The 21,378-nt window shown below is 34.1% G+C and overlaps 1 protein-coding gene across 13 annotated transcripts in view; it reads right to left on the bottom strand.

Annotated features, from left to right (window-relative positions):
* Window positions 1-21,378, bottom strand: part of ADAMTS6 (ADAM metallopeptidase with thrombospondin type 1 motif 6) — a 331,685-nt gene that overhangs the window by 127,872 nt on the left and 182,435 nt on the right. For 12 of the 13 annotated variants that reach the window (XR_010139960.1, XR_010139961.1, XR_010139962.1 and 9 more), the window contains one exon: window positions 13,309-13,450. The exons of the other annotated variant lie outside the window; for it this stretch is intronic. Coding sequence is in view for 9 of the 12 variants with exons in the window: in XM_024247310.3 (XP_024103078.2) it covers window positions 13,309-13,450 (142 nt within the window). In the remaining 3 variants the exon portion in view is untranslated. The remainder of the gene's footprint in view (window positions 1-13,308; window positions 13,451-21,378) is intronic. 13 annotated transcript variants of the gene reach the window in all.

The following is a 21,378-nucleotide window of genomic DNA, read 5'->3' on the forward strand; positions in this document are numbered from 1 at the left end:
CCACTCTTGTGTTACTTCACTTAGAATAATGGCCTCCAGCTCCATCCAAGTTGCTGCAAGACATACTTTGATCTCTTTATGGCTGAGTAGTATTCCGCAAGGTACATATACCACAGTTTCTTTGTTCATTCATTAGTCAATGGGCACTTAGGTTGGTTCCACATCTTTGCAATTGTGAATTGTGCTGCTATAAATATACGTGTGCAAGAGTCTTTTCCATATAATGACTTCTTTTCCTTTGGGTAGATACCCAGTAGTGGGATTGCTAGATCGAAAGGCAGACCTACTTTTAACTCTTTATGGAATCCCCTTTATGCTTTCCATTGAGGTACTAATTTACATTTCCATCAGCAATGTGTAAGTGTTCCCTTTCCCTCACATCCATGCCAACATCTATTGTTTTTTGACTTTTTAACTATGGCAATTCTTGCAGGAGTAAGGTGGTATCTCACTGTGGTTTTAATTTGCATTTCCCTGATGATTAATGATGTTGAGCATTTTTTCCATTGCCCAAGACTTGATAGTCAATGTTTGTTTAGTTGTATCTATGTGTTTACCAGTGCTTTTAATGCCAATTTCTTCTTATATCTTACCACTATCTTCTGAATCCAATTTCTTTCTTTTTGACATACATCCATTAGCAGTTAATTTAGCAGGGACACTTTTTGATATTTTTCTGAAAATATCTTAATTGTATTGTCATTTTTTAATGATATTTAAATTGAATATACTAGGCTGACATTTATCTTACCTTAGCATTTGAAGGTGTTAAAATTCACTGTCATTTTGACTTCTGTGGAGGCTGATGAAAAGTCAATTGTCAGTCTAACTGCTGTTTCTTCTTTACAGTCTTTTTTTTTTTTTTTTTTTTTTTTTTTTTGAGGCAGGGTCTCACTCTGTAGCCCAGGCTGAAGTGTAGTGGTGTGAACATGGCTCACTGCGGCCTTGACTTCCCAGGCTCAAGTGATCCTCCCACCTCATCCCCCAAAGTAGCTGGGACTACAAGCACATGCCACCATGCTCAGCTAATTTTTGTATTTTTTGGCAGACACAGAGTTTCACCATGTTGCTCAAGCTGGTCTTGAACTCCTGAGCTCAAGGAATCCTCCCATCTTGGTCTCTCAAAGCACTGGGATTACAGGCATGAGCCACCGCACCCGACCTTTATAGTCTTTCTTGTTGCTTCCAATATTTTTTCTATCTGCTTTGGGACAATTTCATCACTGTATCTTTTATTTATTTATTTTTTTGTGAGACATAGTCTCATTCTGTCACCCAGGCTAGAGTGCAATAGTGCGATCTAGGCTCACTACAACCTCCACCGCCCGGGTTCAAGCAATTCTCCTGCCTCAGCCTCCCGAGTAGCTGGGATTACAGGCGCCTGCCACCATGCCTGGCTAATTTTTGTATTTTTAGTAGAGACAGGGTTTCACCACATTGGCCAGGCTGGTCTCGAGCTCACGACCTCAAGTGATCCGCCTGCCTCGGCCTTCCAAAGTGCTGGGATTACAGGCATGAGCCACTCTGCCTGAGCTTCATTACTGTATCTAAGTGTTCTTTTTATTTATCTACTGGAGATTCATGCTCTGATTTCTATGTCTTTCTTTGATTCTAAAAAACTATTAGTTATTATCTCTTTTAATGTGTATCTTTCCTATTCTTTCTTCTAAAGCTCCTATTTAACTTACATTAGACCTTCTCGTTTCAATCACCTATTTCTTAACCTCTCCTAGATATTTCCCTATCTTTTTCTCTTGGGTCATTAATCTTCCTACCTGTCAACTTCATGGTGGATTGTTTCCTCGTGTTGTTTGTTATTTTGTATTCAAGCTCATCTTCAGTGAATATTATTTTTTGTTTGCGTATTCTGTGCCTCTTGAATTGTAGAAGTGCACCTTCATTTATTTCTATCACACATCCCAAGGTTTTCACTGAACCAATTTGTCATGTTGATTTATTTGGTCAGCACCATGTAGGCTGTATATGGTTTTACTTTGTTCTTATGTGAGGCACAAGCCTGGGGCTTCGGTTTCTTATGGGAGCCATTTTTTGCCTCATTAAAGCATTTGTACAGTTAAATCTCTGCTGGCATTTGTTCCCAGCATCCCAATCAGCTGATCCTTTGCAGCCTTAATCTCTGTGGTTTGTAATGCTTCCTTCTTAGAGACATTGGCTTTTGAGGACATTTGCCTCCAATAGAGACCTCTTTCATAAAAATTAAGAATTGGATCCAGACTTTAGCTTTATCAATCAACTTTTAAACTATAACACAAATGATATAAAAGATGTGTATCCTCACAGCTTCTTCATCTACCCTCATGGCTGCAATAGAGAGCTTAGTGATTTGGAAATAAAGCCACTAAGCCAACCACCATGTTGAATTAAAAAAACACCTTTCTTTAGGCCTTTCTAAGAGTCTTTAATGCTATAGACTGTATCTTTAAATATGAGAAAGCTTGCCTGATAGCTTCAAATCATTAATATACTAGGAAACATTCACACATAAAAAAACAAGGCTTGTGCATTATACTGGCATCATTCCTCAACTGTTCCTATGTCCTTTCTGATCACATAAATACATGTTGTAGCTAAATGAACTAAATTTAGTTGAGTTTATTAGTTTTATTTTATCTAGCATTTTTGTTTTCATACCTGAAGGAATGATTGTGTTTACTATTTGTCCTGTTGTTGAAACTGGAACTATTTTCCTAGAGTTTAGAAAGTCAATTTTATAAATGATTGGGGAAAAAATGTGCAGGTCATCCTAGAAGAGAAGTCAGTTCAATCAATGCGTAAAAGCAGATTTCAGTTCTATATACGGAAGAATCTTCCAAAAGTCAGAGTGAACCATGATGAACTAAAACTGAATCCCCATCACTGTAGATACTTCAGCACATATTTCATGATCACTTAGCAGGGATGTTGTAGGAAGGAATAAAAGAAAGGAACTAATGATTTTTTCAGGGTATACTATCAACTACCATGTCAGGCATATTCATATTTGTATCTCATTTATTCATCATGGTAATCTCTTTAGAAAATGTGAGAAACTTTAGGTTCAGAATCATTTAGCAATTTGTTTCAATTCTAACTAGATGTAGATTTGAAGCAGCTCTGTTCGATATCAATGTCCGATAATCGCCACACACCTAAGCTACTTTCCCATTTCTCTTAAATGTACCAGAACTGAATAATGTCCCTGGCCAGTTAAGGCTGATTAGTAATGGTTTACTTTCGTATTCCAATAAAATATAAAACCTCACTAAACTTAATACCCTCCTATTTTTTACTTTGATTTTAACGGACAATATCTCCAAATTATAACTATTATGTACTAATTTATAACATCTTCACTCAATATATGAGTTTAGGAATCAACTTATGCATTATTATTACTGAACTTCTAAATGTAATATCAACACTTGTGTGTGGATTTTAAAAAGATACTGTTAACATATTTCACAAAAGTGTTTCATGGCCTTCCAAGAAACAAGACATTTAAAAATACTCCTACTTATTTAAAATTTTAGTATCAATTCACAGATTTTCGGTTTACATGAGTTTTGAAATGAACAACACTATTTGCATATATTAACAATAATTTAAAATATTAACAAATATAAGTGGGTAATAAAAGTATATTTAGAAAACAGTTTTATGATAATCATCTAATGTAAAATAACTTACCTAATATGCAGAAAACAACCTTGTAAAGAACTAAAATAGGGCTTTTTTGATCAGAATAGAATGATTGCTTCACAAAGACTATAATTTCTAAATAATGTTAGAATTACCTTTTCTAATGTTTTCATTATTTTTAAGAAACTATATATGTTAAACCAGACTAAAAAATGGGAATAGAAACTCTCCTATTTACCGAAGAAAATTAAAATTAGCAGCTTACACAAGGGGAGGAGGTGACATCATGAAAGTACAAAATCATTTTACAATTATTATGTCATTAAGGAAAGCAGTATGTGAAGAGAAAATGGTGTCTTTATGGTGTTGGCAAAAAAGTGTCAAACTCTGTAAAATATTTGAAGAGATTTATTCTAGGTCAAATATGAGTCATCAATGGCCCATGACAGGGCCCCAGGAGATCCTAAGAACATATGCCCAAGGTGGTCAGGCTACAGCTTGGTTTTATACGTTTTAAGGGGTGGTGAGTTACAGGTCATAGATGGAGTAAAAGATTTTCTGATTGGCAATTGGTTGGAAGAGTTATTATCTAAAGACCTGGAATCAATAGAAGAGAATGTATGGGTTAGGATAAGGAATTGTGAAAATCAAGGTTATTATTATGCAGATGAAGCCTCCAGGTAGCAGGCTTCCCAGAGAGAGTAGTTTGTAAATGTTTCTTATTAGACTTAAAAAGGTGCCAGACTCCCAGTTAATTCTCTCCTGGATCAAGGAAAAGACCTGGAAAGGGAAGGGGATTCTCAGCAGAATGTGTATTCTCCCTACAAGAGACAGCTCTACAGGGCCACTTCAACATATGCCAAATAAATAGATTTTAGGGTAAAATTCTCCCATTTCTTTCGGGGACTGCTATCCGTCATGTGATGCTATACGAGAGTCAGGTTGGAATTTGGTATCTTATTGCTACAAAGAATCTGTTTCATCACTCTTAAGATCTCTGTTTTAATGATAATGTTGGTCAGCTGTACCTTCCAAAGAGAGGACAGTATAATGAGGTATGTCTGACCGCACCTTCCCATCATGGCCTCAACTAGATTTTCAGGTTTACTTTGGAATAACCTTGGCCAAGAAGGAAGGCAGGGGTCTAACAGTTGGTTGAGGAGCTTAGGATTTTATTGTTGGTTTACAGTTGCTGACTGGTTTTAAAAATTTTTTTAATAAAGTTTAAAGACTAAAAAAGAGACATGCGCACACTTTTGGCCCTTGGGAAACTCTAAATTCTATGCATGTTGGGTCCTTGATTCTAAATATGAAACATCCTCTTTGTCCACATTAGCCTATCAGTAACACCTCTCAACAGCTGCTTGCAATAAAGGATCCTGAAGGTAAAGAGGGAGAGCAGAGCCCTAAAGGTCAGGAAGGAGCATCGGTGCTTAGAAAGGTTACTTATCATTTGATCACACAAAGGAAAATTGAAAACCAACATATGGTGACCTTATGGCCTAGTTTCAGGTGTTTAGTAGCCATCTGAAGAAAGAGGATAATGTACCCTTATTTTTGCCTTAAATAGTTTAATCCTGTTATGTTACAGGTAATGGGAAATTTAAGTGCAACAGATCCTAGAAAGGCAAAAAAACAAAAACTAAACTAAAAAAAACTCTTAATCCACAAATCCCATTTATATAACTAATCACCAACTTAAAAGTATTCAAAACTGACTAAATGGTTAAAAAAAAGAAAAGAAAAGACCTCTAAGAAGCAAATGCAGGGTAAAAACTAGTAATCTTTAAAGATACAAGTGATCATGGACTTATGATTTTAGCTTAGAATTTAAGAAAAAAATCAAATAAACTTCTTGTCAAGTATATGCCTGATAAATATGTTTGGATTTCAAAAGAATATTGAGGTGCTAAAATAATTACACACCTTTTATTCCCTAAACCTGTATAAAACGACACTGTAGAATATTTTTACCACCTTAAAATCTTCAAGGAAAGTGTGATTCTATAATCTTTCTCAGTTTAACATTCTAATATTTAATAACTTGAAATTCTTCCTAATACCTAATCTACAACCTTCCAGCTGTAAAAATTAAGACAACTGTGGGATATTTTATGCTCTTGGTAGGGAAGCAGAACAATTTGTTACCAGCAATCAAACTGTAATAAGTGTTCCAAAACCAGAAAATGGTTTTTGAGGCCAACATTTAGCTTTCTTTTTTACAGGCTACTCAAACTCATTTTCTCGTTCCCTTATATGTACTTCTCAGTATTTCCCTGCTATCCTCTCCCAAGTTGTCTGTATCTCTTAAAAAAGTTGCATAGGTGGCCAGTGATATCTCCAAAAGACTCGTACAACTAACATACAATTATATGAAAGAATGATTCTCAATAACAATGCAATAATAACTGAATCTTATTTAATTGGTGGTGATAAAATAATAAAATAAACAAAAGGGAATAAGCATGAGTCTGAGAGACAAAGTATGCCAGTTTTTATTAAACACTCTCCAGGGAAAGGATACCCTGATCAGAGAACTCAACTATCTTGTCTCTAGCAGTTACCCTGACATCAAAGAGCTATATTCAGGTAGGCACAGCTTGATGGCATTATTATTATAGTTATTAATTAATATATTAAGAAAATATGCACTACCCCGTATTTTTATTCAATGCTTACTGAATAATTTTTTGATAATAAATTGGCCTACCGGGTAGGTTTGTTTCGGTGAGAAAATATGCAGATTTCAATAGAATTGAATGAATATAAACTATGTGGCTCGATTTCTTACTATAAATTAATAAATCCAAATTCATATCTATATTTACTCTCTTGATCTTCATTTCTAATATTAAATCCTAAAATCTCTTATCACTTAAAGTTTGGAACAAATATGGTACTCAACCGCTTGTAGATTATTCTATCATTAATCATCTAATTGAGGTAAGTAGAAGAGAAAACTTTCAAGTTTGGTGATCTGTAAGTAAAATATAACAATGGCCACAAATATGTTTCCACTGGAAAGAGTAAGAATTAATGTGAAGTCTTAAAGTTATGTCATATTCTCTTTTTATAAGTTATTTTATGTTTCCACTACAACACACTGGGATTCTGCAATCTTAAATCAAAATTATGGAGCCCACATACCTTTACACACAAACACCTCCATTCATCTCATTTCAGAGTTATGAGCACCATCTAGTATAAAAAGAATAAATTCTATATTTACCTAGAAAAGTAAGGACATTGCTACACTGGAGAATCATTAGTGGCAGAGCTCTAATGATTTAGTACTCTGCGTAGGGTGTGTTTGGAGGGCAAGAGAAAAGGGAAAAGAGGACACCACAGATCACTTTACAAAAGTCTTTAATTTTCTAACATGGGTTTTCCAGATTACAGAATTACATTTGTTTCCTAAGACATAATATGCCTTAGACATTATGTTATTTTCTGGCATCTTGCTGCTTTTAAGATAAAAACTTAACGTGGCCTACAAGGTGCAGTTACACTTGGCTTCTACCTTTTTCTCCTGTTTCTTCTGTGTGGTGTTTATTTGAGAGCACTGGGCACAGTGGCTTTCTCTCAGCTCTTCAAACACACAGGCTCAGGGTCTTCCCAACAGTCCTCTCTCCACTCTCTTCACCAGATAACTCTTCTCACTCATCTATTTGTCAAATATTTATTGAGTTCCCATATGAGCCAGGCATTGAGCTAGTCACTACACAAATAGCCATAAACAAGTCAGGTGGAATCCTTCCCCTCATGGCAATTACACTCCCTTTATAATTATCAGCTCATTCATTCAACAAATATTAATTGAGCACCTACCATGAGCCAGGTACTGTTCTAGTCACTGGGGATACAGCTGTGAATCAGACAAAATATCTGCCCCTAAGGAAAATAATTCCTAGGGGGGAAAGTAGTAATAAGCAAGATAAACAAGTAAAATAGATAGAATGTCAGGAAATGATAAATATTGAGAAATATAAGACAAGGAAAATGATAGGAAGTGTGTGTGTGTATGTGTCTGTGTGTGCACGTGGATGTACAATATTAAGTAATGTTGTTAGAAAAGGCCTCATTTACATGATCACACTTAATAAGTAACCAAATAAGCAACATGATTATGGATTTTTAAAAGTGCTATGAAAGAAATAAACAGTATAATGTGAAACAGAGTAACTGAGGAAAGCCTTTTTAATAACGAATGATCAGACAGAGGGCCTGTCTGAAGAGAAACTGGCATTTGAGCTGAGACTGAAGAGTGAAATTGAGTCAGTATGTGCGCCTTGGAATATCTTAACATGCTCCCCAAAGTACAAAAGGTTCAGATTCTCCTAAAGCAGTACCAGCATTATCAGCTATACTGAAATGTCATCACGGATGACAGAGATTCATAGAGGAAATGAAAACATTTATTGAATGTCATGTGCCAGGTAAATAAAAGACAATTTGCATGCTTGTCATACCTTTTTGCTATCTGAAGTTTACAAGAACAACCTGGCTGCTGTTCACTGAAAAAAGGGACCAAAACTGAGTAAAATCTATTAATGGTCAATTTTAGGTCATAGTAATAGTTTATGGGGAACAGATTTTTTTAATTTAGAATATTCTGATAAAAATATGCTGTTCCATCCATCATGACACCATGTATTAGCTCATGTGTTCCCATTTATGGTTCAGGATATATGGCCTACTGATAAAACATTCTTCAGTTCTACATTTAAAATAAGCAGTAACATGTACAACACACTATTATGCATTTATGTGCTAACACTTAAGTCTATGTAAACAGTGACAAACTTCATAGACAATAAAAATTTCCCATAAATAAACAAAGCTATGAGGTCTATAAAATTTCTTTGATTTTGTGGTCTTAAATCTACCTGTAGATGAACAATCAGCTCTTAATAATTAACAGTAAATTATGTACTGGATATTGTTAACCTATACTGAACCATTAAGTGTACTGGAAAACAATATTTGAGATATGATTTAAGTGACAGAATAAAAAAATAAAGAGCTAAAGCTGAGGCTGAGCCTTGAATTAATCTATGCTTTTTGGGAAGCAGTCAAAAGATTACCCACAGCCCCTACATTATATAGGCTCATTAGTGACTTCCTTCCTACGTTTAAACTTATTGTTATTACTGCACTATGCTTTTTGATAATTCAGTTTTTGTAATTCTTTTCTAATAAAAAAGAGGAGATTAATGGAAAATGGAAGAGACAACAGATTCTCCAGAGTTTTACAGGAAAGAGCTTATTACTCTAAAAAGCCAAAGAAACATTTCTTGGACATACTGATACTGCTGTTTTATTCGCAATGTATTTTCATCCAGGAATCATCCAAGGCCTCTTAGAAACCTACAACAGAGCTAGCAGGTATTTTCAGATGATCTAGTAAGAATCTAGCTTTGCAGGTTACTTGTCTGTACTTGTATTTTACCTTGAAGACGTCCTATCTTTTTATATAAGGTAAAAGAAAAGAAATTCACTCAAATCCAGGACTCAAGAGTTTCAGACATCTGATAACTTATGACCCTAAAAAATGACTTTAGAGAAGGTCTCCCGACCACCTCTCTCCCAAAAAAGACTGGGACAATATAGGGACTTTAGAGAAGATTTTTAGTAACAGACATTACCTGATAAAAATTTAATAACAAGTGTCTTGTGAAACAAAATACATCTGCTACCTGTGTTTCATTAACATAATTACTATTCCTAATAGAAAACAGAACTGACATCAATTAGGACTTTATTTATTTATTTATTTATTTATTTACTTTGGAGTAGGTATATCATACTCTGTATTTTTAGTTTCCTCACCTATAAAATATTATATAATAATTATGATTTGATTGTTTGTTTTTTGAGATGGAGTTTTGCTCTTGTTGCCCAGGCTGGAGTGCAGTGGCATGATCTCAGCTCACTGCAACCCCCACCTCCTGGGTCCAAGCCATTCTCCAGCCTCAGCCTCCCAAGTAGCTGGGATTACAGGCATGCGTCACCACACCTGGCTAATTTTGTATTTTCAGTAGAGACAGGGTTTCTCCACGTTGGTCAGGCTGGTCTCGAACTCCCAACCTCAGGTGATCCACCTGCCTTGGGCTCCCAAAGTGCTGGGATTACAGGCGTGAGCCACCGCGCCTGGCCAATAATTGTGATTTTTATCAACTCAATCTGAAGTAGCTCAGAAAAAAGTCACTACATAAATACCAGAAACTATATATCATTTATAGAATACTGCATTATACAACTATATTGCTCTGTATTTTGTACTGTACTGTTTTGTTTTTTGTATTTATAGCCATTACAACCTCCTCACAACTTCTATAGGAATTTAAGAACACTTGAAAAATAAGAAAAGATGATATGCAAGAATAATAGTGAAAAATGTTGCCCTGAGTAAAATAAAACAGAAAAATTTTCATGTAAATTTCCAAACATAACTAACATGTGTATTAATGAGCCTACTCACTAAGAATTCAGGCAAGATTTTTCATAACTACAGATGTAATCATTGGTAACCCAGCAATGACTACTTCATGGCCAAGTGGAAGAGATGGAAAGCTGATCACTTCTGCAGTATAGATCCTTCGGTAGTCCTTTTCTTTTCTTTTTTCTTTTTTTCTTTTCTTTTCTTTTTTTTTTTTTTTTAAGATGGAGTCTCCCTCTGTAGCCCAGGCTGGATTGGAGTGCAGTGGCACTATCTCGGCTCACTGCAACCTCCGCTTCCCGTGTTCAAGTCATTCTCCTGCCTCAGCCTCCTGAGTAGCTGGGACTACAGGCATGCGCCACCACGCCCAGCTAATTTTTGTATTTTTAGTAGAGATGAGGTTTCACCGTGTTAGCCAGGATGGTCTCAATCTCCTAACCTCCTGACCCACCCACCTCGGCTTCCCAAAGTGGTGGGATTACAGGTGTGAGCCACCACGCCTGGCCCATTCTGTAGTTCTTTTAAAATCTTTTCTGACATCATGAGAGACCTGCTAGTTGAAAGAGGAATCATTTCATGATTTTTCAACACCAGATGTATCCCCTCTCAAAAATTCTAAAATATTCTCCTAAGTCTACAGCAACTGTATTTAGTGTTCATTTCAGCATGCTACACTCAGACAGCTACATAAATCAGGGCTGGTTTGTTTTTCCCTTCAGCTGCCATCTGAAGTATGATTTGCTTACCCACTGGACTCTGACCTTTGAAGCCACTATTGTTTTCCAAAGTAGTATTTAGAATTGTTTAAAACTTTAGGGATTCACCAGATATAAACCAGCGTAGATTTGTGTAAACCGACACAAGTTCAGAGGTGGGAGTGATTGTAAAGAATCAATTATGACTCAATACACTTTGTTAGTAACATATAGAACTTAAAAAAATAACACAAGCATTTTCATATAGTATACGAATCTAGGGAAACCATTATTTTGCTACAAATCGAAGTGAAAAGGATTCACGATAAAATACTTAAAACTGTAAAGGTCTGTAAGATGCTAATGTCTCTCTCAAAGTTTTCCAATTTTATTTTGTATCTATTACAGAAGTCTTTATAAACAAAACATATTCAGAATATAAAGGCAAGCCACGCACGGTGGCTCACGCCTGTAATCCCAACACTTTGGGAGGCCGAGGCGGGCTGATCATTTGAGGTCAGGAGTTCAAGACCAGCCTGGCCAACATGGTGAAACCCCATCTCTACCAAAAATACAAAACAGCCAGGTGTGGTTGTGCACACCTGTAATCCCAGCTACTCAGAGGCTGAAGTGAGAGAATAACCTAGGAGGTGGAGGTTGTAGTGAGCCAAAATTGTGCCACTGCACTCCAGCCTGGGTGACAGCGCAAAACTCCATCTCAAATAAAAAGAATATAAAAGCCGAATATCAGGAACATAAAGTAAAAATATGTAATTTTGTATTCTTTATCTCATTTCAAATCAATTAGTCTGAACTGAATTAGATATATAGATATAGCAAGAAGAATTAAGTCAATTTTTTATTAATTTATTTGAGAGAGAAAAAGACTATATAGTGTAGCCATAGATTCTATAAAACTGATAATATAAATTATCTAATGTAGAAATTTGCAGGTGGAGTTAAAACCCAGTTTCCAATAGAAAACAAAAATATAGATTATTTCACTTGCTAACAAAGAAATGAGAGACATAGATACGAATAATCTAACAGAAATTTTCTAAGTTCATTTGATCATGAATTTCAATGTATCAATCCACAAGTATATATAGAAAGACTATGATTAAAGTTTGACTGACTTTTATTGAAACATAAACAACCTAAGAACAAAAGAAACTAGAACCATACAAAATAAGATTAAGGATAAGCCAAAGTTTTACACGAGGTTCTACATATCATATAATCACACACAGTCTTTAAATCTAGTGCACAAATATGCTGCTAAAGCCTAACAAGAATAATAAAAATACACTTGTCACCCAAGAGATATTTAAGAAAACACTTCCCTTTATTCTGTACCTAAAGAGGATACATACAGAGCAATGATACAGTACAATACTACCCTAACACTTAATTATTATTATTTCTAAAAGAGGATTTAAAAGACTATTTGCACAAAAATAGAAATCAGGCCAGGCGCAGTGGCTCACGCCTGTAATCCTAGCTCTTTGGGAGGCCAAGGTGAGCAGATCACTTGAGGCCAGGAGTGCGAGACCAGCCTGGCCAACATGGCAAAACCCCGTCTCTACTAAAAATACAAAAATCAGCCGGGCATGATGGTGCACGCCTGTATTCCCAGCTACTCAGGAGATTGAGGCAGGAGAATTGCTTGAACCCAGGAGACAGAGGTTGCAGGGAGCCAAGATTGCACCACTGCACTCCAGCCTGGGTGACAGAGTGAGACTCCGTCTCAAAAAAAAAAAAAAAAAAAGGAAAAAAAGAAAAAAAAAAATCAAGGCTTTCAACTTATTTTTTAAATCTGAATTTTTTTGGTAAGCAATTTGACATATTAAAAACCAATTTTTTCATTCACTATGCTTATATTGTGTTCTTAACATGTCCACTAAAATCTTGGTCTATGAAACTTAAAAATAATTTTATTCATTTTCTGATGCAGACACTGTGACTTTTTTTTAAGGCAGACATGCAGAATAAATTATGATGCCTACATTTTTTTTCTTTCATAGCAATTTTCCTTGTTTCACTACTTGAGCTAATGTCATCTTGTTCCTGCTTGGTTGTGGTGCTGGAATGTAGGCAGTGGATGAAGCAACATGAAGTGACTTAGTACTATCAAGTATGAATAAAAGTAAAGCTGTCTAGCTAATGTAAAAATGCCCTTTAGCTCAATTATATGAGTATCAGAAAAGTGGCAGAGGGATTTTAAAGCCATAACATTTCAAAAGATGAAATAAAGTTGGCATCATAAATTCAAGATTTAAAGAAAAACACATTAAGAATTACTAAAATTCTACCTGCATCCCTCACAAGAAATCTGTAATGTGCTTAACTTAGGATTATTGAAACATTTAGAAGAAATATTGTACATATGATATCAGAAAAACTGCAGTGTCAAAAGCCATATTTAAATTAAAGATATTGCTAGAGGGAACTGACATTCATCATAATTCCATCTTAACATTTGTGTCATGGAAGAACACGTATAAATGACGAAACATAAGGATGAAGACTTCTTACCCCATATTTACATTGGCGGGAGGTTGCTCCATACTGGAAACGACATTGCTCATCAGCATCATACACCTGACCTGGGGCCACAGCTGGATAAAGAAAGTCACGCTTGGGAGGCTCATTATCAAGGCAAGTACCACGGCCTGAACTGTTCAACATAAAGGATCAAAGGAAATTAGGTACTCTATGGACTATTTCAGTCACAATTATGAAACCATGTGTTGAGCTTTGTTTTAATAACTTGATGCATGAAAAACAACACATTCTCCGAATAAATAATCACATGGCAGAACAGAATAGTTTTACTGAAACCTGAATAAGAGCTCCAAATAATTCATTTCAGCACCAAGACACAATAAAATCATTTCAGACAACAATCTGAAAATGTCACGTTGGCCTTGATTTAAACTAATTTCTCAAGGAATCAAAACAGAATTTCATATTGCTCTAAGCTTCTTGTTTGTTTTTATTGAAAATATAACCACATCTGGTAGTAGAATTAAAAACATGAAATGCAGAAAATTAAAAAAATAATTATGGTTATAATCCTTAAAGACCTAATTTATATAGTTCCACCTTGGGCAGAACAATAGACGTTGTGTTAAGGCATGTCCATAGGTTCTTGAAATATTTCACTAATAAATGGGTTGAGTGACAGATGAGGCCAACGACCAAAGTTTTCCTCTCAAATATATTAGAAGTGTTTAGTCTCTCAAAAATTTCATATTTCATCTAGGATCATCAGAATTGGAAAAGAGAATGTTCTCTTCTTTGTATAATTTCTGCGTTTCAAGCTATGCCTGCGCTCAAACATAATATTTTAATTCAGTGGAACAAATAACATAAAGGTCGCCAAAACCCAGACAAAATACCTTAGTTTAAAGAGCTTTAAACTTTGCTAAATATAATTGTTCATTTTTATTTAGTCGGTGTGCATAAAATAGGACAGATGCTTTTTTACTTTCATTTCACATGTGAGTAAGTTAGAATTTTTAAAGAATTCCTATGCCAACATTTAAAAATTTTTTCCAACATTCCTGTCCATTGTGCCAGCACTTGTGTTTTTTTTTTTTTTTCCAAATCTTTTCCATCCACTTTGCCAAAGGAAAATAATTTCACAAGTAGAAGTTCCTCAACTGTTATTTAGGACAGTACAATTTTTCATTTATAGATATAACTAAGAAAGAACTATGCATAACAATGACTTTGCTATTGACTTAAAAGTTTCTCATATTCTTAACATGTCAAAGTCAATGTGTTCTATAAAAAGGTATGTTCACACACAGCAGCAAATTAATACCTTTTAAAAACTGAACCATACTATTCCTAAGGTGATATAGAGTTAAAGACCAAAGAGACAGACTACTGTCTTCTTTATATCCTTCTCCTTTCTTTCATGCCCTCCTAATTTTTTAATCAATAAGAAATATTTAGATGGAATATTAAGTATGGTACTAATATAGATGGATTTTACCACTGGCTACTACAATCATTTCATTTGTCACTGCTCAAGGTATCTAACTAACTAACAAAGAACAACCTTTTTTCACCCAGCTATCCAGTTTTCATAACAGAACACTTTTTTATTTCCTTTTTATTATACTTTTAGAAATTGACATGTACCTCAGCAAGAAAAATTACCTCTAGATGAATTTTTTAAATAATGCTTTTTTGGTTTTATTAAGTAAAATATCTTTAATCTATAAGGATATGCAAACTTTAGGCAAATGTAATGCTACTAGTAAATTTTAAATTATATATTAAGAGTAATGACAAAGAGGTCATATTTGAATAGTATAATGGAAAAAGAACCATTTTGATAATATGGATATTGGTGAGATAATTGAATTAGTAGTTTAATTCCCCAATTTTCTTCTAAAATATCTGTTTCATTTCTATTGACAATAAAATTATAAATATCTTTATGAAAGGAATTAAATATGTAATAAAAATAAAATAACAAGTTAAGTACTACTATAAATCTTTTTTATGGAAAATATTTATTTTAAATTGTGTACTGAAGTAGGTATCCAATAGGCAAAAAATATTTACAATGGCATAACCAAAAAAGTGTAGGATATATTCACCTAAGTGACACCAGCATTTGGTGACACCAACTTATTTTATTTAATTTTAAAATAATTACTTTTAGTAATACATAAAATTAACCCAGAATCACAGGAAGAACTGCGTAGATCCCAAAGAAGAGTTTAAGAATAGATATCCTGAGGAAAAAATTCTTTTCTGATGGCAAATTGGAAACTGACTTAACCCAGAAGGAAGCAAGAATAATTGCTTCATCTAAAATTATTGTTTTAATATATTAATATTAGTGGTTTTCTAATCACGGTTCATGTTCTTTAAAAAATACCAAACCAGAGGACAACTGCAATGGCCTTCATACCACCAAGAATGCCATGAACTGCAGGCACCTGTGGTCAAAACTCTTCTAAGAAAGTTTATCCCAAAAGTGTATTTTTGTTTTAGTTCTTTGGAAGCACCTATTGCTTTGTATTAATGTAGTCTAGACAAGTCTTGTTCTCCTTTTCCAGTATATTTTTACAGAAGAATAAAACACCATATGAAATAAAATATAAAGGAAAACCATATGGATCTTTAAAAATGAACCAGCATTTAGAAACGTGGAATAAACAAAGGACTTTTGAAATGGATTTGGCTATATTTGTACAAATTAGCAAGGTTTACAAGTCAAGTGTCTTCCAGTAAAGCAAATGTGGGGATGTATCTGCAAGGTGGATTTAAATTGGTTGTACATTTCTACACATGTTTACTACATGTGTAGTACATTTTCCTTCTAGTAACCATATCTGGTATATACAGTAAAACCTTGATTTAAATATTTGAGGGATGGGATAGTTTTCCTGTTTTAATTCTTTTGTTTTTGTTTTAAGATGGGATCTCGCTTTGTCACCCAGGCTGGAGTGAAATGGCATGATCACAGCTAACTGCAGCCTTGAACTACTGGGCTCAAGTGATCCTCCCACCTCAGCCTCCCAAGGAGCTGGGACCAGAGGCATGCTTGGCTAATTTTTGTATCTTTTGTAGATACTGAGTCTCACCATCTTGCCCAGGCTGGTCTAGAACTCCTGGTCTCAAGAGATCTTCCTGCCTTGGCCTCCCAAAGTGCTGGGATTATAGGCATGAACCACTGCATCTGGCCTGTATTTTAATTCTTAACTAAGGGTTAAGCAAGAAAAATGCTTTTTGCACTATGTTAACCAAAATTTGTCTGCTACTTTCCTGCTATGTTCAAGTAACTAAAGTCTATAGACGATAATTATTAGTTACTAATTAATTCTTAAAATAATTCTGGATATTTTCATGCCTCTGAGTCATCAATTACCATTATGAAATATTACAGATATAGGTACAGAGGTAGAAGACATAGATGTGAGCAATGTATATTTAACCCTGAGAGTGCTTTTCCTTATTTTTTTCCTATGAAAATTCTCAAGTGCTTTATTCCAGTAATATCCCTCATTTCCCCCCACTCCCAAAGGTAACTACTATTCTAACTTTTTATAATAATAATTTCCTTGCTTTGCTTAATAATTTTACTGTCTAATTATTCATCTGCCAGTTTTGAGACTCTATATAAAAGCAGTCACACTGTGGGTAGTCTTTTGTGACTTTATTCTTTTGCTCAACATTGTGAATATGAAATACTTCTATGTTGATGTGTGTAAATGTAATTGTAGCCTGTTCATTTTTATTGTTCTTTAATATTCCATTTATAAGTATGTCACAGTTATTTATAATTCCTCTACTAATAAACATCTGGATTATTTCCAATTTCTAAGAATTGCAAATTATGCTGATATGAACACTTTTTGTATGTCTCCTGGTATAAATGTGTAAATCTATTAGGTCGGTGCAAAAGTAATTGTGTGTTTGCAATTACTTTAATGGCAAAAACCACAATTACTTTTGTACCAACCTAATATTTCCTTTCATAAAATATTAGATATAAGTTGTCTTATAGCTAATTGAGATATAACTATACAATTCTTACAATGTCCAGTGTTATTTATGCTACTATCAAAATTATAATAGTACTGTAGTGATATTATATACAAATCTTCTCATCAAATAATAATTTTAAACATAGATGGTTTGTATGTTGGTGTAATATGCAAATTTTTCCACTCAGAAAACATGAACCTCACTCATTATTAAATGTAGAATAGTGTTAGTCTCCATCTATGATATGTAGTTACAACTTATTATTAAACATATACTTGTCAGATCAAAATTGTACATATAAAAAGTAGACTTGTGATTATTTCCCTAGCAGCATATAATCACAACTAAAAACCCAAACCCTAGTTAATATCTACAGCAACACAGATAATTATTGAATTCCTAGACTCTATTTTTGTTTATGCTTCTAAGACTAAGCGAAAAAATGCATTACTTTTAGAATATACTTCTCCCTTGATTATGAAATTCACAGTAAATCAAAGTATATTTACATTTCCCAAAATGTCTGCAGTATGATGAGAAAGTCATATTTTATGAATTCTACTTCTAATTTAGAGAGGTCTTATTTACATAATCCAAAAATTAGCCTTGAATATAGGAATATGAGTTAGAGTTCGGTCATCAGCAAAAATTTACAGATCCCTATGTAAAATATGCACTCATAGCTTTGTTTCCAGAACACATTAGGATATACTCTTAATTGTGATTTTAGATGTGTTTTCACTAAAACAGTTATACCATAAAATATGAATTTCAGTCTATAATACAGTGGGTCAATCTAAAAAATAAATCTTTCTATATAACCCTGTATATATCTTAACAGTCTCTTAACAACAACAACAAAAAGTTAACACTTAATGCCACCTCCTATTTTTATTCCACTAAGTTGTGCTGATTCACATAAATTAAGCAAAATAGAATTGGGTTGATATCATCTATAGTAAGTCAACTGTCTTACGTACTATAGTCTCATAAACTGCTTCGTCAGTCTTCTCAATGAAGCTAACAATGTACTGCCTTTAAGGCAAATCTTTTTCTCTCACCCTTAATATAACTGAGCTTGAAGCTTTCAAGACACAAATACTGTATTGAGAATGGTTTTACCCTTTTCCCCCACATGTAATTATGACTTATCAAAGTTATTATGGTTAGAGTAAGGTTCCCCAAATGTATCAGATAAACAGAAGGAGGAGAAACCTGTTTTGCCAAGTTCTTAGATTCTACATTTTTTAAAAAACGTCCCATCTATAAAGATTGTTTTTTATATAACAGTCTGATGTTGACCTTTGAAGGTCATTGCTAGAGAGGAAATGTGAGTGCTTTGGTCATCTTGCTCATCTTATGTCAGTTCTCTTGTAGATCTACAGTCACCTTTCTTCCTAGGTCAACTCCAACTGTAACATTGCTTCTCTTAATATGTTCAGCTTCCATTCTTTCTGTGAAAATGTCTACTCTGTATTTAATTTGGAACTGTAGGAAATTTTGCTATGGATCTTTGACAGTTCAAAAAAGTTAACAGACTTTAATTTTAATAGAGCAAGAGTTGATTCACAGAGCCCCCATAATTTTTGAAACCTTTATGAAATTATTCTTTACTATTGCTAAGTGGTGGAAAATGTATGAAAAACTGGCTTAAATTACTTCTGGCTGTCTTCCACTGCCTGGTAAATTGGCCCATAGTCATCAATGAGTGTGAGCCATAATACCAGGTTCACCTTTCTCTATAGTCTAAATAAATAAATAAATCAGTCCCGCAGGCAGATAGGAAAGACACTACCTGCAAAGCCGTCGCCGGAAAACATCAGAAGCTGGCATAACACGTCCATTTTAACGGAAATGGGTTCTTTATTATTTAATCAGGACGGCTTCTGGGCGATTCATGAACCACTTATTGAATCACCGAGTTTAAGAAATCTGAAAAAAAATATTGGGAGTTGGTAAACACCATCTCCTGATTGATCAATAGCACCTAGTGTTTTAGAATGACACAAGAGACTTTGTATTCTATTGGCCATGGAATCGTTTTCAGTTGAACATAGTGAATAGTGAATCTCTATAAATCATAGAAAGCTCATTGTTAAAATCCACCATCATCTTTGGCCTATACAGCTACTAAGTAGAGAAAGGTATGCGTTTTGTTGGCTGGGCTGCAGTTCCTAAACAATTCATCTTTCAAGATTCTTTTTCTTGAGAAGAGAAGCTAAAATAAAATGTTATGAGCCTTTTCGAGCCAACTATAAAACATAAATGTAACCTCAATCCCTGATCAAAATAGCACTGGATTTTAAAAAATATCACGCATAGCTGTTAAAGCAATTAAGTTCACTGCATTAATAAAAAGGAACAAAGAAATTCAAGAAAGTTACTGTTATGGTCTTTGTGCTCCGGTGAACTGACCTTTTAAAAGAGCCTTGTGTTTAAAAACCCTTTATTGCTTGGTCAGATTATAATCAGATTTGTTTAGTTTTATTATTAAAGAGGAGGGAAAGCCAAGTTTTCCCCAAGTCTCTACCCATTGTGCTTCACATCTATCTTTCATTAACAGTTTTAACCTTGTGAGCATTCCCATGAGGATGTACATGAGAAATATTTTTATAAAATACAGGATAAATAAGCCCATTAGAACCCTGTCAACACTAATCATGCTTACACATACATGCAATAAAGCTTAAATAATGCTTTTTGGATCAATTCTTTTAATTAATTCAATGGAACACTTTATTGAAACTAGTAATACTTTTATGTCCCTCACCAAACCAGTGGGTGATTTTTAAACTGCATTTTACCAGCAATTTAGGGATTCCCTTTTGGAGTGTCTTAGCCTCAATATGCTTTCAAGTAGACAAGATCTAGTAGGAGATCACAACTGGTCCTTGTATTTAGTATACAGAGATGGTACTAGCAAATGAGCTGTGCAATATAGCCAATGGGACAGAAACAAGATAAAGGAGAAAAGAAAACGGTACAAAAACAAAACAAAACAAAACAAAAAAACAAGATAAGAGCAACTATCAGAAATGCACAGGAATCCTGAGCATGTTATACAGTTTGTCTTTCTGGTGATGGACATTAAGACTCCATTATAAAAACATAAGCCAAGTCAAGGGAGAAATTCCAGATCTGACTTGATGTCTAGGGAGAGCGGATCTTCAAATATGTTTAAAATTTAGGTAAATGATCTCATTAAAACCATCTTAGAAAATGATATTGCTAGTGCTTTGTATTAAGAATGACCAAAAGATATCTTACAAATGCTCTGTGATCTACCTTTATAGCACTTCAATCAGTTTTCACTGTATGCAAGTATAATCTTATAATTTTCTGTTACTAAGATTAAAAATTATTAGGTTATGATATGGTTATCAGAAGAACTACCTTCTGAAATAAATTTCAAATTCCTTCACCTTTATTATTACATTAAGTTAAAAGAGCTTATTTTAAACATTTATCTTTTGATTTGTTTTTTAATAAAGCATTGTGCTAGGTAATTTAAAGTCTCTTGTTTGTGACCTTTTAAAAATATCTAATCATAGTTTTCAAAATATATGCTCTGGCTATTAGTAGATATGAAGGAAATTTTAATAAATAATGTTACCCTATGTAACTTGTTTGAATTTTTAAAATTTTACAATATAATCGTTTTAATATAAACTTTGAACAGAGCCAATTTTTAAGAAGAATTTCCATTGCTGGCCTGTGCTTTATGTATACCTTCCTTTTTCACAGAGTATTTAATGTCTCCTCCCCAAAGAAAAAAATGGCACAAAACAGTTAAAAATAATGGTAAAGCAATAAAGCACTGAAATCTTGATATTATTTAAAATAATATTTACCATTTAAAGAATGTCTGTTATGTATTTTATATACATTATAGCATGACATATAATCACATATATAACACCTGATGACATAAACAGTATGACTTAAATTCATTTAACAACTTAGGACACTGAAGATTAGAGAAGTTAAGGAACACGCACTTAGAAAGTGAGACCCAAGTCTATCAGTTTCCAAAGTACAATCCTGAAGCCCTATGCAAGTGAGATGTGGAAGAACATCTGATTTTCTTAACAT

The sequence above is a fragment of the Pongo abelii genome, chromosome 4 (genome assembly GCF_028885655.2).
Source record: "Pongo abelii isolate AG06213 chromosome 4, NHGRI_mPonAbe1-v2.0_pri, whole genome shotgun sequence".
NCBI lineage: Eukaryota > Metazoa > Chordata > Mammalia > Primates > Hominidae > Pongo > Pongo abelii.